This window comes from Schistocerca nitens, chromosome 1 (assembly GCF_023898315.1).
Source record: "Schistocerca nitens isolate TAMUIC-IGC-003100 chromosome 1, iqSchNite1.1, whole genome shotgun sequence".
In the NCBI taxonomy this organism is placed as follows: Eukaryota; Metazoa; Arthropoda; class Insecta; order Orthoptera; family Acrididae; genus Schistocerca; species Schistocerca nitens.
In genome coordinates, this window is record NC_064614.1 from 924080267 (window position 1) to 924100449 (window position 20183).

At 40.0% G+C, this 20183-nt stretch overlaps 1 protein-coding gene across 1 annotated transcript in view; it reads right to left on the reverse strand.

Moving 5' to 3' along the window:
* The window catches only part of LOC126193003 (dynein axonemal assembly factor 10), a 217218-nt gene that overhangs the window by 176375 nt on the left and 20660 nt on the right, over positions 1 to 20183 (reverse strand). Inside the window, exon 3 of the mRNA XM_049932651.1 lies at positions 10755 to 10855. Coding sequence (XP_049788608.1) covers positions 10755 to 10855 — 101 coding nt within the window. The remainder of the gene's footprint in view (positions 1 to 10754; positions 10856 to 20183) is intronic.

Sequence of the window (20183 nt, forward strand, 5' to 3'; positions counted from 1 at the left end):
AGACCGCTAAAAATGGAAATGCTATGTGAAAGCATGCTGGTGGTTGAAGATGGTCCACCACATCACAAGAGGATCAGTATATAGCCCTAGTGGTGAAGAGGAACAGATTTCTCACTCATAGGTAGATTGCAAATGGAAAATCCCGGATGGAATGTAACAATATTATTAAAACAAACGTTGCAACTCGCCATCAAGCAGAGATGCTGAGTCACACATAGGCACAGCAAAAAGACTATCACAAATAATAGCTTTTGACCACTCAGGCCTTCATCAGAATTAGACGGCAAACACACATACACACTCATGCAAATACAACTCACAAATACATGACTGCAGTCTCAGGCAACTGAGGCCACAGACTGTCACAAATAATAGCTTTCGGCCAGTAAGGCCTTCATCAGAGGCCTCAGTTGCCTGAGACTGCAGTCATGTGTGTGAGTTGTGTTTGCGTGAGTGTGTATGTGTGTGTTTTCCATCTCATTCTGACGACGGCCTTACTGGCCGAAAGCTATTATTTGTGACAGTCTTTTTGTTTTGCCTATCTGTGACTCAGCATCTCTGCTCATAGGCAGATTGCTGGAGATCTTGCAACCACTACAGGCACACATGGCTTTGCCAGAGCCATTTGACAGCAATTAAATCAGGATGGTTTGCATGTTCAGAAGCCTGTTAAATGCATCCTACTTTGAGCATGCTGTCATCGAGAGAGAGAGTTCATTGGTGTAGAGAGCAGGTTGGTAGGGATCAGCAACAATGGTCCAGAGTTATGTTTTCGACCGAACCCCACTTCACTGTGGCAAGTGATTCTGGCCACCAGTTAGTGTGGAGAAAGAGACGAACACAATAGTTTTCTATCCTGTGTGGCGTAGGTAGACTGTTCATTGTCACTTGTTCCAATGGCACATCAAACCACAGGGAAACGAACACACATTCTTACAAGTCCTCAATAGACTATGTTCATGAAATGAATGAAGCACCATCATGTCTGGAATGTAGCAAAGTCAGTGTAAAAATACAACAGTTCCAATTCAGTAGCCACTTGAGACCAGATAACTTACAGAGTCAACATGATTGTGAAGGGACACAATATGAATGGCTAAGAAGTACAGCAAGTAATGCGCGACACTGTATAGACGGGTCACAGGTTCAGTGGAAAACTGTTGCCACACGATTTGCACATCTCGATGGTGGCTCTGCTTACAAAGGTGGCCTGCGGCTACCACTCACACCCTTAGTACCTCTCACATGTCCAAGTGTGAGCTATGTGGGGGGTCCAAATAACTATCATATACAAAAATTACACAAGACAGAAAATTTGTGAACATCATCGATACAGCCATAGCATTATGGTATTGCCATGCATTATGCAAAATGCCTGAACACTGCTCCATATCTCTGTGTGAGGTACCTTCACAGCACAATGATACTGCACGAAAATTATTCTGGATTGTGTCTGACTGTTAAAGGGGTGCAGAAGGTCCCAACTTTCTGTTCATGAATGACAACGCACACCCGTGCAGGGCCGCTGAGGTGTCAGACACACTGGAAAGTGAAAATTTTGAATGTATAACTCATCAACCATGTTTGATCATAAATGCGCAAATTTGGAAGTGAATTGCAGTAGTATCAGCCCCAGGCGAGCATGGGTGTCATGCTTTACAAGACATAATGGACATCGCAATGTTACAAGGTGAGCTGGCCTGGCAGAGTGTGGAAGGAGTTGTCACAACAGTATACAAGCAGTAGGTCAATACACCTTTCTACACTAGCACCCGCCGAAATGCTTAGTACACATGTTGCAAGGCATAGCAAAGTCCAAACAAGTAAAGCTCAACAACTTATAAACACCTAGCAATTTTATACTAAAAAGACTTATGTTAATACCACAGACAGTGTCACTTGGTTGCCATCTGGAATGCTGTTCACGGACCACAGTTTGACTCTATGTTAGGGCAGTATACCCCGAGACCTTGGGACCTGGAGCCTCCACCACAATGGACCAGCAGCAGTCACGGAAAGCAGCTCACCGGCCACTGGCTCGGGGGCAGTAGGTCACTGCCATTATGTCATCAGCCTGCCACATTGATGCACAAGCCATGCCAGAATGCACACAGTTGCAGCTAGCCGAAGCCACCCAAATCTGGAGTCACTGCTGACAGAAGCTGTTGTGTCACAGGCCTCTGTCTGGCCAATGCTGCGCTCTGTCAACATGCAGGAGGCCACTGGATGATGCTGTCAAGCTGTGGTTTCCTGTACTGAGCCACAGCAGGGTGCCATAATACAGCATTTGGAATTACAAGCTGTTTAGTTGGTGCTGCACAGTGTACCCCCAACCCATCTCCACCAGTCCACCTCCAACTGGTTTCAGAGTACTGATATCACCTTTTAATGCAATATCGGAACCAGAGGTCTAGAGTATGGTGAGTCAAGAAATTTAATTGTTGTTGTCAAAGTGTATTTGTCATGGAAAATAAACTTGACTACCATGCTTTTTGTACGGTTAAATTTGTTTAAGTAAGGAGGCGGTGGGTTTGTTACACTGTAGAGATAATGGGGAACGTGACTGGCTAGTACTTGTCAGATGTAAGCTTCAAGTGCAGAATCAGTAACAGTAGTGTGTGTCACATGTAAGTATTATATAGGCACACAGCTAGGAGCAGGGGCAGGGGTTCACTTCCATTACGTCACCAGCCTGCTGCCTTCTGAACAGCGTAGGGTGCACAAGCCACGCCACAACACAAGTGGTCGCAGGCAGCCGAGGATGCCCAGAGCTGGAGTTGCAGCTGATGGATGCTGTTGTATCACAGGCAACTGTCCGGCCAATGCTCTGCTCTTATGCCATGATAAACTATTTGAAATTACAGGCTGTTTAATTGGTACCGCAAGGCATCCCTCCATCCCATCTCCACCTTACAAACATATGGAATGGCCTGTGTACTCCCCAGGCCTAAACCCTATAGAGCATAACAGGTACAAAATGTGCATTAGTGCATGAGGAAGGCATACTGCTTTTCAACAGTCTGATAATGACTTTTATGTTGGGAGTCTGACCTGTGTCAAATATAAACATTATTTATGTCTTTATCTTACTTTCCCATGTGGTGAAATCTTTACCATTTTTTGTTATGCATACATCACTCCACCTCAGTTACGTATTTACTGTGTTTAATGGTGTCCATTATTGCCTGTGATTATTCCTGTCCAACAATGTCTCTGTTCCTTAGCAATTATCAATCAGTGTGTATATGAAGTGGGATACTATAGACTAATAGCTTTGTTACTGACAGTTTCAAACGTCAGAGAAAGTCATAAAACATAGAGTACCAAATTATTTGAAAAGTTCAATCTCTTGTCTGTTATCCAACACAGTTTTCGCAGAGGCACTATTCAATTTAATGAAAATATTGAATGAGACTTGATAGAAACAACACTTCAACAGGAATAAATTTCAACTGAAAATGGAAATGTCATGTGACTAGGGCCTCCCATCTGGAAGATCATTTGCCGGGTGCAAGTCTTTCAATTTGACGCCACTTTGGCGACTTGCGCATCGATGGGGATGAAATGATGATGATTAGGACAACACAACACCCAGTCCCTGGGCAGAGAAAATCTCCGACCCAGGCAGGTACTGAACCCAGGCCCTTAGCATTGACATTCTGTCACGCTGACCACTCAGCTACTGGGGGCAGACAATTTCAAATTAACCAAGTGGTCTAATACTGTCCAATATGATGTTTTGCTAGAAAAAGGTGAAGGTATAAGTATATGAGGAATGGCAGTTAAATGGTTTCAGTAACATCTACAAAATAGGACACAAGTAGTAGAATTATATCTCAAAGTATTGTTTATTGGTCTCCTATTAAGACCGTACCAATAGGGATACCACAAGGCACTGCCCCAGGAACTTTCATTTTTTATTTATGTAAATGACATTGAGATTTCAACCAACGGTAGTTTGTTTTCTGACAACACAAGCATATAAAGCACGCAAGGTCATTACTAGGCATTTTGCTGCCATAGGTGAGAAATAACTTCAGGGACTCACACCTAGTGAGTACGTGGCTGGTGACCATGGGGCCCCAAACTGAGTCCTGGCATTGCTTCCACTTACTTATGCCAGGCTCCTCACTTTTATCTTTCCTATTTGGCCACCCTCGGCCAACTCTTGTTCATTTCCGACCCTGACGCTATTAGGTTTCGAGGGCTAGGGGTCTTCCATTTCCAACCTATACTTCTACTGAGCCGAATATTTCCCGGGATAAGGAGATAACCTTCTATCAATTGCCAATGGCCTTCTAGGAGGGCAGATGAGCGGCTAGAAGGAAGGGCACTCTCTTGCCCTTGGGGTGGGAAACTGCTCCTAAAGGTGGAGGAGCCGCAAGGTGGCCAACAGCATAGAATGGAGAAGGTAACGGGAAACCACTCCATTAAAGACCCGGGCGGGTATCCCAAGTATCAACAGCTTATGATGGAAAGCTCTTTGGTTAAATTCTCCGGAGGTAAAATAGTCCCCCATTCGGATCTCCAGGCGGGGACAACTAAAGAGATACCAAAATCCAAAAGCATTAATGTAAAAAGGATAGCAACATGGAACGTCAACTCACTTCTTAAATGTGGTAAACTGGAAAACTTGAAAATAGAAATGAAACGAATGGATATTGATGTACTGGGAGTCTCAGAAATGAGATGGTCAAATGCTGGCGACTTTTGGTCAGGGGGTTACAGAATCATACACACTGGAACAGCACAAGACAATCCCGGGATTGCAGGAGTGGGAATTATCCTCAGTAAAGAGATGGGGTTAAGAGTAAAAGGATTTGTTCAACATAGTGAGAGGATAATTTATGTCCGATTGGAAACTAAACCAAGACACACAATCATAATCCAAGTATACATGCCAACTACAAGGCATGAGGATGATGAAATCGACATGATGTACGACCACCTTGAAGAAGTAATTGGCAGAATTAAAGGAGCTGAAAACCTTGTCATCATGGGAGATATGAATGCCGTTGTTGGGGAACGTAAAGAAGAGGATGTGGCAGGGAATTTTGGATTATGAAAGAGGGGATAAACTTGTAGAATTCTGCCAAAGAAATAAACTTTGCATTACAAATACCTTCTTTAATCATCATCCAAGAAGAAGATATACTTGGAAAATGCCTGGTGGCATTAACAGATATCAAATTGACTTCATATTCATGAAGCAAAGATTTAAAAACCAAGTTAAGGACAACAGATCATATCCAGGCTGTGATGTGATGTGATGGTTCTGGAAAGAGCAGGTGAGAAGAGAAGCTTCTGGAGTTTCATTGTTAAAAGAAGAGTGCAATTTACAGGCCATCTATTAAGACATAAAGGACTCCTGAACACAATCATAGAGGAATATGTCGAGGGAAAAAGACCAAGAGGAAGACCACGACTGAGGTACATGGATCAAATCGTGAAAGATGTGGGATGTAACACCTATAAAGAAATGAAGAGAAAAGCTGAAAGACACACAGAATGGAAACAAGCTGCCATTGTTGCTGTTGCAAACCAATCCTTGGATTGACCACTACAGACGAAGAAGAAGAAGAAGAAGAAGAAGATGAGAAATGAAAAGCAATGCCCCCTCTTTTTTACTACCATCAGCCTCCCCGATATCCCTCCTCCCCCTCCACCATCACCAACATCCAATGGCACAACAATGCAAATCTCCTATTATATTTTTAATCATTAAACTAATGTGATCAGAGTCCTCATCATCTGGGGACAGTCCTCAGTTTTCCTGTTTTGCCCTTAGTTCCTTTAAAACGGATTGAGGACAACAAAGGTCCTCAATTTCTTACTTTTTGTCCTCAATCTTTGCGATTTCCCAAAATAATTGAAATAAGAAGGATGTGCTGAACATTTTAAACTAGAACGCAACTGAATTTACCAGTGCGACTAAATCTGGACTCAATTACTTATTTTATTTGATTGCAAGAAAATGGGCTAGTAGAGGTGTGGAACTATTTTATGGTATGAATGAATTTTTCCTTGAATTTAGAAGTTACGCTATACTCATGAGAGGTATGCTGAAGCATCAAACTAGGTCATCTGAATAACTGTGGTGTTATTTCATTTCCATTCTTATTTAAATATTTTTAGAAAGGGGAATAAATCTCACATTTTTCAGTAACCACATTCTTGAGATTAGATAAATAATTGACACCTTGTTTGCATTTTCTGTTGAGAGTTCTACAACTTTTATTAGCCACCTCAGTGTTTTAATTTTTTTCTCTTTTTCAATTTTTCTCCTCATCTGCACAATTTTTTTGATGTTTGATTTGAAATTATTTTTTTCCACCCCTAAAATTGTGGCATCCTACATGGCTGCTTAGTCTTGCCTAATGGTAGAAATGGCCCTACAAAGAGGTATTGTCCACATTTTCATCAGTGTGTTCCTCTACAGTGTGATTCAAAAGTTATGTCCCAAAGGACAAAAGGGTGGATCAGAACTCCACTGACAAACTTTTAGAGGAGAAAGTATTGACTAAAACAAGAAAAAAATGTCACTAAACATGGGCTTACCTTAAGAGCTTACCTTCAGAGCTATGAGCGTTCCATCTTCAGTGCTGTGAAACAAATCTCTTCTAATGAACACGTGCACATAGCTCTTAAGCTACGCACTTTAGAGCCCTTGTTTACTAGATACTTTTCTTGTTTTGGTCCATACTGCCAACGCTAAAAATATGAAAAGCCAAGGGGTTCCAGTAAAAGAAATTTCACAGTATCAAAGACGAAGAAGTGCTCATAGCTCTTAAGGTATGCATTTTAAAGTCCATGTTTACTAGATTTTTTTTCTTGTTTTGATCAACACCACCACCTCTTAAAGTTTGTCAATGAAGTTCTGGTTCACCCTATTTTCCCTATGGAACATGACTTTTGAATCACCCTGTATATACAAAATTGGTTTGAACTTCACAAGTTAATGATAATCTTTCAAAAACCAGTTATATTCATTACAAAAACAAATTTACATCATGATATGGATCTCAAGAATTCGAAATAAACAGGTCGAGGGGTGGATGTCACTAAACTTTTAAGTTGTGTATGTTGACTATTTAGACTAAAAAGCCCATATCCTCTACTGACTTATGAGGTATGCTCTTGCATGCTTTTCATTACTAATTATTACTGTGTGTACTAGACAATGTAGCATGACTTTCTATTTCTTACATTCATTCTGCTACAAACTATGGCTTTATCATTTGGGGTCACAAGACAAATCTGAAAATCATCTTCCCTACACAAAAACAAGTTTTCAGAATAGTTGCGAACATTTCAAGGCTAACAGCTCAGAAAACAATTATTTCAATAGCTAAATATTCTACTCTCCCATACCTGTACATACAAAAAATGTAATTAATATAAAAAGTTACTTTGTCAGTTTCAAAACTAACTGAGAACTTAATTCTTACAGTGCGAGAATGTGCAAAAAAGGGTAAACAAGGCCTTAGCACAAAAGTAAATAAAATTTCATGGTACTGGGTAGCATAAAAAATTCCCAGAACAGATAAGAGAAATTAAAAAAATTGTCATCATTTAACCATCTATTGCATGCCCATTTTTTTAGGAAACCAATTTCAGTGAAAAAAATGTCTGGGGACAATGTCTGACACGTAAAATATGGAAAATAATTAAAAATTGGTTGATTTTTAATGATTCAGTTACTGAGACATGGAAACATAATCTGTGCTATCATTACCATAAACATCATTTTATACACCTTAGAAGTCTAACTGGATGTGATCTAACAATGAGAGGTCCCCAGTGATGAGATTGACTCTTTGAAAGCAAATATACAATGATGTAGGTTAAGGTCCCAGGTATCACACCCAGCAACCATTCATTGTGGTGTGCCCTCCTTTGTAAGCAATTGATGACAAAAGTTTTGGAATTTTGTGTGATGCTCAATAACATTGAAAAATTCAAATTACATAGCCTGGTTGCGTGGTGTAATGGATAGGATAATAGCTTCACATGCAAGATGTTGTGGGTTTGAATCTTCTCAGGTGCAGTATGTTTTTTATTTTTAAATCTTTATTGAAATGACTTTGACCACTATTTTTGTTTTTTAATGTATTTTTTTTATTTTTATTCCTATGTCCCATTATTTTAATCACCATATGAAGTTTTTTCATTTGGTTAATTTTTTCTTTATATCACTCTTTTTCCAATTGGAATTTGTGTGAATATAAATTAATTGTATTTATCTATTATAATTTTCAATTATTTGAAAATTCTGATCTAACAGTTAAAAAACAAAAGACCAAGTAATCTATTTATATTGACTGTGTAGTGGTGCGAAAAATGTATTTTTTGTTACCAGATGTGCAATTTTTTGCATGGTAATCATCATATAAACATTTAAAACATAACCTAACTACCTACTGCACTATGGACAAAATAATGTGCATGAAAGAAGGTTTTATAAGTATAACAAAATTCAAACAAAATGAGAAATAAATATAATGAACACAAAAAGGTGGAAGGAAAAAGAAGGTGATAAAACAAAATAAATTAAATCAAAATTAATACATAAAATTAATTAAAGAGACATGAACAAAGGTTTCAAGTGGAAGACGAATGACAGGAAGGAAAATGAGAGCAAATGAAGAAGTTGATATTATGTTAAATGGAACAAAGGAATGGAAATAAAAAAATTTCATTTAAATCACTTAACTGAGTATAAGCGATGATCAAAGTAATTTCGATAAAGATTTAAAAATAAAACAAATGTAACACATCACAAGATTCAAATCCACAACGTCCTACATGTGTTGCACCTGTCCTATCCATTACACCAAACAATCAGCCTATTTGACGCTACTTTTTAATGCTATTAGGTATCAAGCAAAATTTAAAAAAAAAAAAAATTGTCAATTACTCACAAATGAGAGCCCACCAGGGTGAATGGCTGCATATATGGTTTCAAAAAGTCGATCCCACAACTGCAGACCTCTCCTTGTAAGTATCAGAAATAAATCACTCTTCAGCTGCTTTCATGTGTGTTTACGTGCATTCAACTTTCAGTAAAGATTACTGATTATCAAGTGTTTCTGCCAATATAATGATGCTAAACACAGTCTAGCTCAATGCAGCCAGACTGTTTATGATGCCAGATGGCAACATCATGCATATATGAGTGGTTTCCTTAATGTTATATGTAAATTTACAGTTTGTAGCCAAATGGAACACCATGCAGGCAGCTGTATAGCAGGCAGAATTCAAATTTTTAATGACCAACTACTATTATGTTGCACTGTAAACTTATATATATTGTTAGGGAAACCACTCATATATGCATGATGTTGCCATATGGCATCATAAACAGTCTGGCTGATCAAGCTAGACTGTGTTTAGCATCAAATAAATATATAATTTTACTATGTGTCAATTGCATTTTCAAACAAGTGCTTTCATGAACATGAGTACCAATGTGTTAGAGTTCAGATTTAATTTGTAAATCAATGTCAACTCCATGTATGCTATATAAAATACCTCTGTCACACATTTTTGTAATTCATCAGCTTTATATATGCAATTTTGAATTTGATACCGTGTAGGGTACTATACACTCTTCTACTGTGTAGAGTACTATACATTTGTTATTTTTTATACTATGTACTTTATGATGAAATACACTATGTGATCAAAAGTATCCGGACACCCCCAAAAACATATGTTTTTCGTATTAGGTGCACTGTGCTGCCACCTACTGCCATGTACTCTATGTCAGTGACCTCAGTAGTCATTAGACATCATGGGGTGCTCCGCAGAATTAACGGATTTCGAATGTGGTCAGGTGATTGGGTTTCACTTATGTCATACGTCTGTACGTGAGATTTCTACTCTCCTAAATATCCCTAGGTCCACTATTTCTGATGTGATAAAGAAGTGTAAACATGAAGGGACACGTACAGCATAAAAGTGTACAGGCTGGCCTCTTCTGTTAACTGACAGCGATGAATCATGGTACACAATATGGCAATCCGATGGCAGGGTGTGGGTATGGCGAATGCCTGGTGAACACCATCTGCCAGCGTGTGTAGTGCAAACAGTAAAATTCGGAGTCGGTGGTGTTATGGTGTGGTCTTGTTTTCCATAGAGGGGGCTTGCACCCCTTATTGTTTTGCATGGCGCTATCACAGCACAGGCCTACATTGATGTTTTAAGCACATTCTTGCTCCCCACTGTTGAAGAGCAATTCAGGGATGGCAATTGCATGTTTCAACATGATAGGCACCTGTTCATAATGTACGGCCTGTGGTGGAGTGGTTACACGACAATAACATCCCTGTAATGGACTGGCCTGCAGAGAGTCCTGACCTGAATCCTATAGAACGCCTTTGGGATGTTTTGGAAAGCCGACTTTGTGCCAGGCCTCACCAACCAACATTGATACCTCTCTTCAGTGCAGTGCTCCATGAAGAATGGGCTGCCATTCCCCAAGAAACCTTCCAGCAACTGATTGAACGTATGTCTGTGAGAGTGAAAGCTGTCATCAAGGCTAAGGGTGGGCAAACAACAGACTGAATTCCAGCATTACCGGTGGAGGGCGCCACGAACCTGTAAGTCATTTTCAGCCAGCTGTCCAGATAGTTTTGTTCACATATTGTATATGTGCCATGTATATAGTCTCTGCAAAAATAAACTACTACTGCTATACTACTACTACTCAAATTTTCCTTGAAATATGTCACATAGTGTCAAAAGTAAATTACCAAACATTTAGCTTGCCATCAAAATCTCCAGTTGCCAAATGCCGTTCCCTCAATGAAGATGCTCCAAAACTACCACATTTAAATGGCTTGCTTTTCTCCACCTGTAAGAACATTTCCAATTAAATCATTCTGCATGATTTCAGTATCTATCAACAAAGTCCACAAAACAATATAAAGACAGGTAACAGAATTAATACTAAACACATCTTACAGTTAATATAAAGAAGCAGTGATAATTGAGTATTTACCAGGAAAACAGAGACATATAATGTTGTAATGGATGTAGAAAACTGCAAGAGAATGAAATGATTTCATTGTAATTCTTACAGATTCAAAGAACAAAAAAGATGAGTTTAAAGTAGGACACTATTAATAGTGACTAAAACTGACTGTCTAAACCAGAAGCTGTGTTGTCTGTGTCTAAAATAGTAGCTGGCGTATATAAAAGTGCTTGGCGTACATCAGTGAAATCAATAACATTTTCAAGAAAATACATGACCTCTCTTAAAGATTAAAGATTAGAAATAAGCAGAAACTTGATCCTTCATTAAAAATTGCTTAATGCTCCTTATGAGTCTCAAACATAGCATGTGGGATGTACGAACATAACCCAAATATAATGAAATCTTCTCATTTACAGTAAACTAAAACCAGATCAGTAAAAATCACAAACAAATAAAATTTTCTGCGGAACTCTAGTCCCTTCTAAGGGAATAACACATGATTTCAACACAATGAAAATAATTTTATTAGCTGCTGTATGAACTGGTCACATAATTCTGATAATGAGTGAATTCAGTATTGCCCACGTAAAATGATCATGAGCTAATACCTGATTTCAGGTGTACTCTCCAATGCCTTAAAATGTTATTGTAACTAAATGTTTCAGAGGCAGAACATGAAAAAGCATCTCCAAACAAAAAATCTATTTTTCATCTTCCATTGCCGCTAATGCCTATAAGCTGACAACACGTGCCCATCTCACAACTTGACACAATAAATAAATTTTACACAGATAGCAGAAAGGCTTCCATGAATATTATGCTATTACCACTGTTCTTGTATCTGATGAGAAATGGAAAACTGGGCCAAAAGAGATGATATGCTGCAATTATGTACTTTTTTTTTTAGAGTTTAATGCAAGTGAAAATAAGTAACACAACTATTTTCAAATGATGCATAAACCTTAAATCATTTCAGCAGAACCTTATGACTACAATAGCTGAATTTTTAAACCAATTTCGCTTGGTACCACAATTTAACATTTATCAATGAAAAACACAAACCGTTGATGTACTGCAGTTAACCAAGTTCATGAACCAGTTTTTGGTTCACAAAGTCATCAGCAGACAAATCATTACCATCACCAAAAAGGGTAGCATACTGGTAAACAACTTTGAAATAGATATTACACAAGGAGTGAGGGACACAGAATCAGAATAAAGGTCCTCTTCGGCAGTGTAAACGTACATACTTTAAAATATATAAGCTACACAATAAATGTAAAGGGAACATACCATAAAACATTTAGGCAAAACATTGAAAAAAGCTTTGTATGTGGTAGGCTAGGAAAAAGAAAATTATACCACATCTAAATCTAAATTTGTAACTGTTGTAAGTACTACATAAATAGTAGCAGGTTTATATGAAAGTATTACATAAATAGTAGTAAGTTTATGTGAGTAAGTATGAAGAATTACACTTACATACAGACAGGATGTCAGTATGGTAAAAAAAAACAGAATATATAACAATGTAAATTATGTTGCCAACCACAATAGATAAACAAAAGATGTCCACAAGAATAACAGGGCTAACAACATGGAAACAAGTATTATGTAGGATGGTGTTATGCAGAAACAAAGTAAAAATTAAATTTGGCTGTCTCAACAAATCTGGAAATATATAAGCTAAATAATATTAAAAGTTTCAGTACTTAACAGCCTCTACTCCTTTTGCACAAACCTTTTACTCTGTGACCACAACTTCCTGAATGCCATCACTGCAATAGAAACTCTTGCCTTTCAACAGCTGGAACAGCATTCCCAGCACCATCTGAGAAGCTGTCCCAGCTACTCCTGTCCTATGCCTGGAGTCAACACTCTGTTGCAGAAGTACCCAGATCATGTTGTATTAGTCGGAGGCGACTTCAACCTACCTAGTATAGACTGGGGTGTCTATGGATTCAGTACAGGTGGTACAGACAAGCCGTCGTGTGAATTACTTTTGAACACATTATCCAAAAACTGTCTTGAGCAGCTAAATCGACAGCCAACGCGTAATGGAAATATTTTAGATCTGGTAGCCACGAACAGACCAGACCTCATCAATGGTGTCATTGTTGAGACAGGGATTAGTGATCATGATATTGTCATTACGACTATGATTGTGAAAGTTAAAAAGTCAGTCAAGAAGGCTAGGAGGGTATTCTTACTAGAAAGAGCAGATAAGCAGTTGTTAGCATCCCACATAGTAAATGAATCGACTTCATCTACTTCTGGTACGATGGACGTGGAAGAATTATGGGCAAATTTTAAACACGTTGTAAATCACGCATTGGAGAAGTATATGCCGAAAAAGTGGGTTATGGACAGAAAAGACCCACCGTGGTTCGACAGCGCAATTTGGAGAATGCTCAGGAAGCAAAGACAGTTGTACTCTTGGTACAAGAAAGATCGGGAGAATGAGGACTGGCAAAAGTTAGTAGAGATTCGTGCTGCTGTAAAAAGAGCGATGCGCGAAGCATACAACCACTACCACCATCATACCTTAGCAAAAGATCTTGCTGAAAACCCAAGGAAATCCTGGTCTTACGTAAAATCGGAAAGTGGGTCAAAGGCTTCCATCCAGTCACTCACTGATCAGTCTGGCCTGGCAATGGAAGACAGCAAAATGAAAGCTGAAATTTTAAATTTAGCATTTGAGAAATCTTTCACGCAGGAGGATCGTACAAACAAACCGCTGTTTGAGTCTTGTACAGATTCCCGTATGGAAGACATAGTGATAGACATCCCTGGGGTTGTGAAGCAGCTGAATGGGTTGAAAATAAATAAATCGCCAGGTCCTGATGGGATTCCAATTCAGTTTTACAGAGAGTACTCTACTGCTTTGGCTCCCTACTTGGCTTGCATCTATCGCGACTCTCTTGCCCAACGTAAAGTCCCGAGCTACCGGAAAAAAGCACAGGTGATGCCTGTATATAAGAAGGGTTGAAGGACGGATCCTAAAAATTACAGACCAATATCCTTAACATCGGTTTGTTGCAGGATTCTCGAACATATTCTCAGTTTGAATATAACGAATTTCCTTGAGGCAGAGAAGTTGCTGTCCATGCATCAGCACAGCTTTAGAAAGCATCGCTCCTGCGAAACTCAACTCACCCTTTTTTCACATGATATTTTGCGAACCATGGATGAAGAGTATCAGACGGATGCCATATTCCTTGACTTCCGGAAAGTGTTTGACTCTGTGCTCCACTGCAGGTACAAGCATATGGGATTGGTTCCCAAATATGTGAGTGGCTCGAAGACTTCTTAAGTTATAGAACCCAGTATGTTGTCCTCAATGGTGAGTGTTCATCGGGGGTGCCCCAGGGAAGTGTGGTAGGTCTGCTGTTATTTTCTATCTACATAAATGATCTTTTGGATAGGGTGGATAGCAATGTGCGGCTGTTTGCTGATGATGCTGTGGTGTACAGGAAGGTGTCATCGTTGAGTGACTGTAGGAGGATACAAGATGACTTGGACAGGATTTGTGATTGGTGCAGAGAATGGCAGCTAACTCTAAATATAGATAAATGTAAATTAATGCAGATGAATAGGAAAAAGAATCCCGTAATGTTTGAATACTCCATTAGTAGTGCAGCACTTGACACAGTCACGTCGATTAAATATTTGGACTTAACATTGCAGAGCGATATTAAGTGGGACAAGCATGTAATGGCAGTTGTGGGGAAGGTGGATAGTCGTCTTCAGTTCATTGGTAGAATTTTGGGAAGATGTGGTTCATCTGTAAAGGAGACCGCTTATAAAACACTAATACGACCTATTCTTGAGTACTGCTCGAGCGTTTGGGATCCCTATCAGGTAAGATTGAGGGAGGACATAGAAGCAATTCAGAGGCGGGCTGCTAGATTTGTTACTGGTAGGTTTAATCATCACGCGAGTGTTACGGAAATGCTTCAGGAACTCGGGTGGGAGTCTCTGGAGGAAAGGAGGCGTTCTTTTCGTGAATCGCTACTGAGTAAATTTAGAGAACCAGCATTTGACGCTGACTGCAGTACAATTTTACTGCCGCCAACTTATATTTGGCAGAAAGACCACAAAGATAAGATAAGAGAAATTAGGGCTTGTACAGAGACATATAGGCAGTCATGTTTCCCTCATTCTGTTTGGGAGTGGAACAGGGAGAGAAGATGCTAGTTGTGGTACGAGGTACCCTCCGCCATGCACCGTATGGTGGATTGCGGAGTATGTATGTAGATGTAGATGGAATTACCTATAACCTACAGCCAAGAAAAAGCCTACTGCTCAAATCCAACCTCCCCTCCCATCAAATCCTCATAACTCCCCAACCATGCCTTGCTCACTTATTCCACCTTCCACATCCCTCAAAACTTCCTCCACTCTCGATGGAACACTGCTCCTGAACACTCATCCCGAAGCATTATTGTCAACCTTTCTGCCAAAATTCTGACCCCTCCAGAAGTCTCAATACTTTCTAATTTGCAATGGAAACATTTCTTCACCATGCCCCCCACTGACAACAGCCTGCCAAAAGCTCAAATTGTTTAAAAGAGTTCCAACCTTTCTCCAATCGTGATTCTCTTCCCCTTCCATCCAACATTAATTTTTCAAGAATTCTTCACTTATAATCTGGCCTCACCTTCCTTGCCTAAGTCTCGCCACAGTGAGCCCAAACCACTCCTAAGGAACACACAGCTATCTGTAACCTGAAAACCAATCCAAACCTTATCATCCTAGCTGTATGCAAAGGCTCCACCAGTGGTCACAAATCATAGTGATTATGTTTCCAGAATGAGATTTTCACTCTGCAGCGGAGTGTGCCCGGTACCGGGCGTGAGTCGTGCTTCGGTAGCTCAGATGGTAGAGCACTTGCCCGCGAAAGGCAAAGGTCCCGAGTTCGAGTCTCGGTCGGGCACACAGTTTTAATCTGCCAGGAAGTTTCATATCAGCGCACACTCCGCTGCAGAGTGAAAATCTCATTCTGGAAACATCCCCCAGGCTGTGGCTAAGCCATGTCCCCGCAATATCCTTTCTTTCAGGAGTGCTAGTTCTGCAAGGTTCGCAGGAGAGCTTATGTAAAGTTTGGAAGGTAGGAGACGAGGTACTGGCAGAAGTAAAGCTGTGAGTACCGGGCGTGAGTCGTGCTTCGGTAGCTCAGATGGTAGAGCACTTGCCCGCGAAAGGCAAAGGTCCCGAGTTCAAGTCTCGGTCGGGCACACAGTTTTAATCTGCCAGGAAGTTTCATAGTGATTATGTAGCTGACGGTCAACAACTAAAGCCCTTTGTCTGGTTCAGATTCATTGATGATCCTATCATGATCTGGACACATGACACTCCACCATCACATCAATTCTTACTCCCAAGTCCACTTCAACCAGCCCTACTCAGCTGAACAAGCAAAACTTCCTAGATATTGATCTCCACTTCTCAGATGGGTCCATAAATATTTCTGTTCATATCAAGCACACTGACCACAAACAGTACATCCACTTTGATAGCTTTCACCCCTTGCATTTCCAAAAGTCTCTTCCTTGTAGCTTTGCCACCTGTGGTCAAGAAACCTGTAGTGGAAAGCATGAATTGTGAAATATATCGATAGTCTTATTGGAGCCTTTATATGTTGACAATATGCTATCCAGCTCATCCATAAACAAATCTCCCATCCCAAGTTCTCGTCTGACACCAGAAACATGTGAACCAGCCACTGGCCAGCAGTCCTCTGATCACCCAGTATCACCCTGGCCTTGAAAAGCTCAACTGCATCCTTCACCAGGGCTTCAACTATCTCTCAGTGTGCCCTAAGAAGAGGGATATTCTACCTACATCACTAAAGAGTTCTACTGCCATCCTAACCTACAGAATATCCCTGTCCCAATACTATACCCAGTGCTGCACCCCATGGGTCATTCCTTGTGAGAAAAAAAGAAAAAAAGAGGGATATTCTACCCACATCACACAAAGCAGAGTTATACCACCAACCCAATCTACAAAATATCCCTGTCCATCTCTGTCCCAATAGTACTTCCAGTGGCGTACCCCATGGGTCATTCCCCTGTGATTGGCCCATGTGCAAAATCTGTCCCATATACCCACCACCACCACCGCCACCACCACCTAGCACAGACCAGTCACAAGCATTTCCTCATGTTATATATCAGACATGCTGTAATTACTGCAAAGCATTCTAAGTGGGCATGACAAGCAACCAACTGTCTACTCACATGATAGGTCACCACTAAACTGCGCCAAACATGCTGCAGACTACAACACAAATGACTTCATAGCTGAGTGCTATGCACGCCATTTAGATACTCTCTTCCAGCACAAGTTTCTCTGAACTAAGCAGGTGTGGATTCTCTCTCCAGCATATCAGGTGCTCTTGGAATCTTCCTGGCCTAAATCTCTGCTAACCTGTTTCCCACTGCCCCATCATATCCTTTCCTTTCTCTCTCCTACCCACATGACTCTTTCCCCTTCCAGATTGTGTACTGCCTTTCCTACAAATCTTCCTCCCTTCTATGTGGTCCCTCTCTCTCTCCATCTTGTGCCCTTTTCATCTTCACCTTCCTCCTCTTTTTTCCTTCCTTCCCTCCCTCCCTTACCCACTCCCCCTCTCTATGCTCTACCCTCTTAACTTCTTCCATACTGTTATGCAGCCACTGAGTCATATGTCAAAAGACCTGCCTCACTATATCCAACTATTCTCTCCTTGCTTTGTGCATCATTGTTACCTCCTCCTACCTTCATCTGCATGTGTGTGCGTGTGTGTCAATGTTAATATTTTTATTAGAAAAAAGTAAGGGCTCAAAAGCTGGTGTAAATACTGTTTTCTGTTACATGTGCCTATGCTCCAAGCTCCATGTGCTATAGGTGAGTGGTTGTCTCTCCCTGAGTTTATGCGTTGTTCCACGCAGGAACTTCCGTTATTGTTATTTAATATCAGAATAGAAACCCATTCCTGACATTCTGCAAATACTGCATATTTGATCAAAATTTGCTTTCAGCTTCTTACATCTTTATCAAGTGACAAATGAATGTCGCAACAACAAATGAAATGATATTAAAGAAATACAACTTATGTTGTTGTTGTTGTTATTGTGGTGGTGGTGGTCTTCCGTCCACAGACTGGTTTGATGCAGCTCTCCATGCTACTCTATCTTGTGCAAGCCTCTTCATCTCTGAATAACTACTGCAACTTACATCCTTCTGAATCTGCTTAGCATATTCATCTCTTGGTCTCCCTCTACGATTTTTACCCTCCACACTTCCCTCCAGTACTAAGTTGGTGATCCTTGATGCCTCAGAATGTGTCCTAACAACTGATCCCTTCTTCTTGTCAAGTTGTGCCACAAGCTCCTCTTCTCCCCAGTTCTGTTCAGTACCTCCTCATTAGTTACGAGATCTACTCAATCAATCTTCAGCATTCTTTTGTAGCACCATATTTCGAAAGCTTCTATTCTCTTCTTGTCTAAACTGTTTATTGTCCATGTTTCACTTTCAGACATGGCTACGCTCCATACAAATACTTTCAGAAACGACTTCCTGACACTTAAATCTATACTCGATGTTAACGAATTTCACTTCATCAGAAATGCTTTCCTTGTCATATAGCCAGTCTACATTTCATATCCTCTCTACTCTGACCACCATCAGTTATTTTTCTCCCCAAATAACAAAACTCATTTACTACTGTAAGCATCTCATTTCCTAATCTAATACCCTAAGCATCACCCGATTTAATTCAACTACATTCCATTAGCCTCATTTTGCTTTTGCTGATGTTCATCGTATGTACTCCTTTCAAGACACTGTCGATTCCATTCAGCAGCTCTTCCATGTCCTTTGCTGTCTCCAAGAGAATTACAATGACATTGGCAAACAGCAAAGTTTTTATTTCTTCTCCATGGATTTTAGTTCTTACTCCAAATTTTTGTGTTTCCTTTACTGTTTGCTCAATATACAGATTGAATAACACTAGGGATAGGCTACAACCCTGTCTCACTCCATTCCCAACCACTGCTTCCCTTCCCTTTCATGCCCCTCGACTCTTATAACTGCCATTTGGTTTCTGTACAAGTTGTAAATAGCCTTTCACTCCCTGTGTTTTACCCCTGCCACCTTCAGAATCTGAAAGAGAGTATTCCAGTAAACACTGTCAAAAGCTTTCTCTAAATCTACAAATACTAGAAATGTAGGTTTGCCTTCCCTTAACCTATCTTCTAAGATAAGTCATAGAGTCAGTATTGCCTCGCGTGTTCCAACATTTCTATGGTATCCAAACTGATCTTCCCTGAGGTCAACTTCTACCAGTTTTCCCATTTGTTTGTAAAGAATTTGTGTTAGTATTTGCAACTATGACTTATTAAGCTGATAATTCAGTAATTTTCACACCTGTTAACACCTGCTTTCTTTGGGATTGGAATTATTATATTCTTCTTGAAGTCTGGGGGTATTTCGCCTGTCTATCTTGCTCACCAGATGGAAGAGTTTTGTCACGACTGATTCTCCAAAGGCTATCAGTAATTCTAATGGAATGTTGTCTACTCTCGGGGCCTTGTTTCGACTTAGGTCTTTCAGTGCTCTGTCAAATTCTTCACGCAGTATCATTTCTCCCATTTCATCTTCATCTACACCCTTTCCAGTTCCATAATATTGCCCTCAAGTACATCGACCTTGTAGAGACCCTCTATATACTCCTTCCATATTTCTGCTTTCACTTCCTTGCTTATGACTGGTTTTCTATCTGAGCTCTTTATATTCATAGAGATGGTTCTCTTTTCTCCAAAGGTCTCTTTAATTTTCCTGTAGTATCTAACTTACCCCTACTGATACAGGCTTCTACATCCTTACATTTGTCCTCTATCCATCCCTGCTTAGCCATTTTGCACTTCCTGTCAATCTCATTTTTCAGATATTTGTATTCCTTTTTGCCTGCTTCATTTACTGCAGTTTATATTTTCTACTTTAATCAATGAAATTCAATATCTCTTCTGTTACCCAAGGATTTCTAAAATCCCTCTTCTTTTTACCTACTTGATCCTCTGCTGCCTTCACTATTTCATCTGTCAAGTCTCAATATCTGTACTGATAGAGATCATAAACAAAATTGTGAGATACAGGGCATTTACAAAGGAAAGTATTACTTTTCTATATTGTGTGAAAAGTTTTAAATTTACGAAAAATG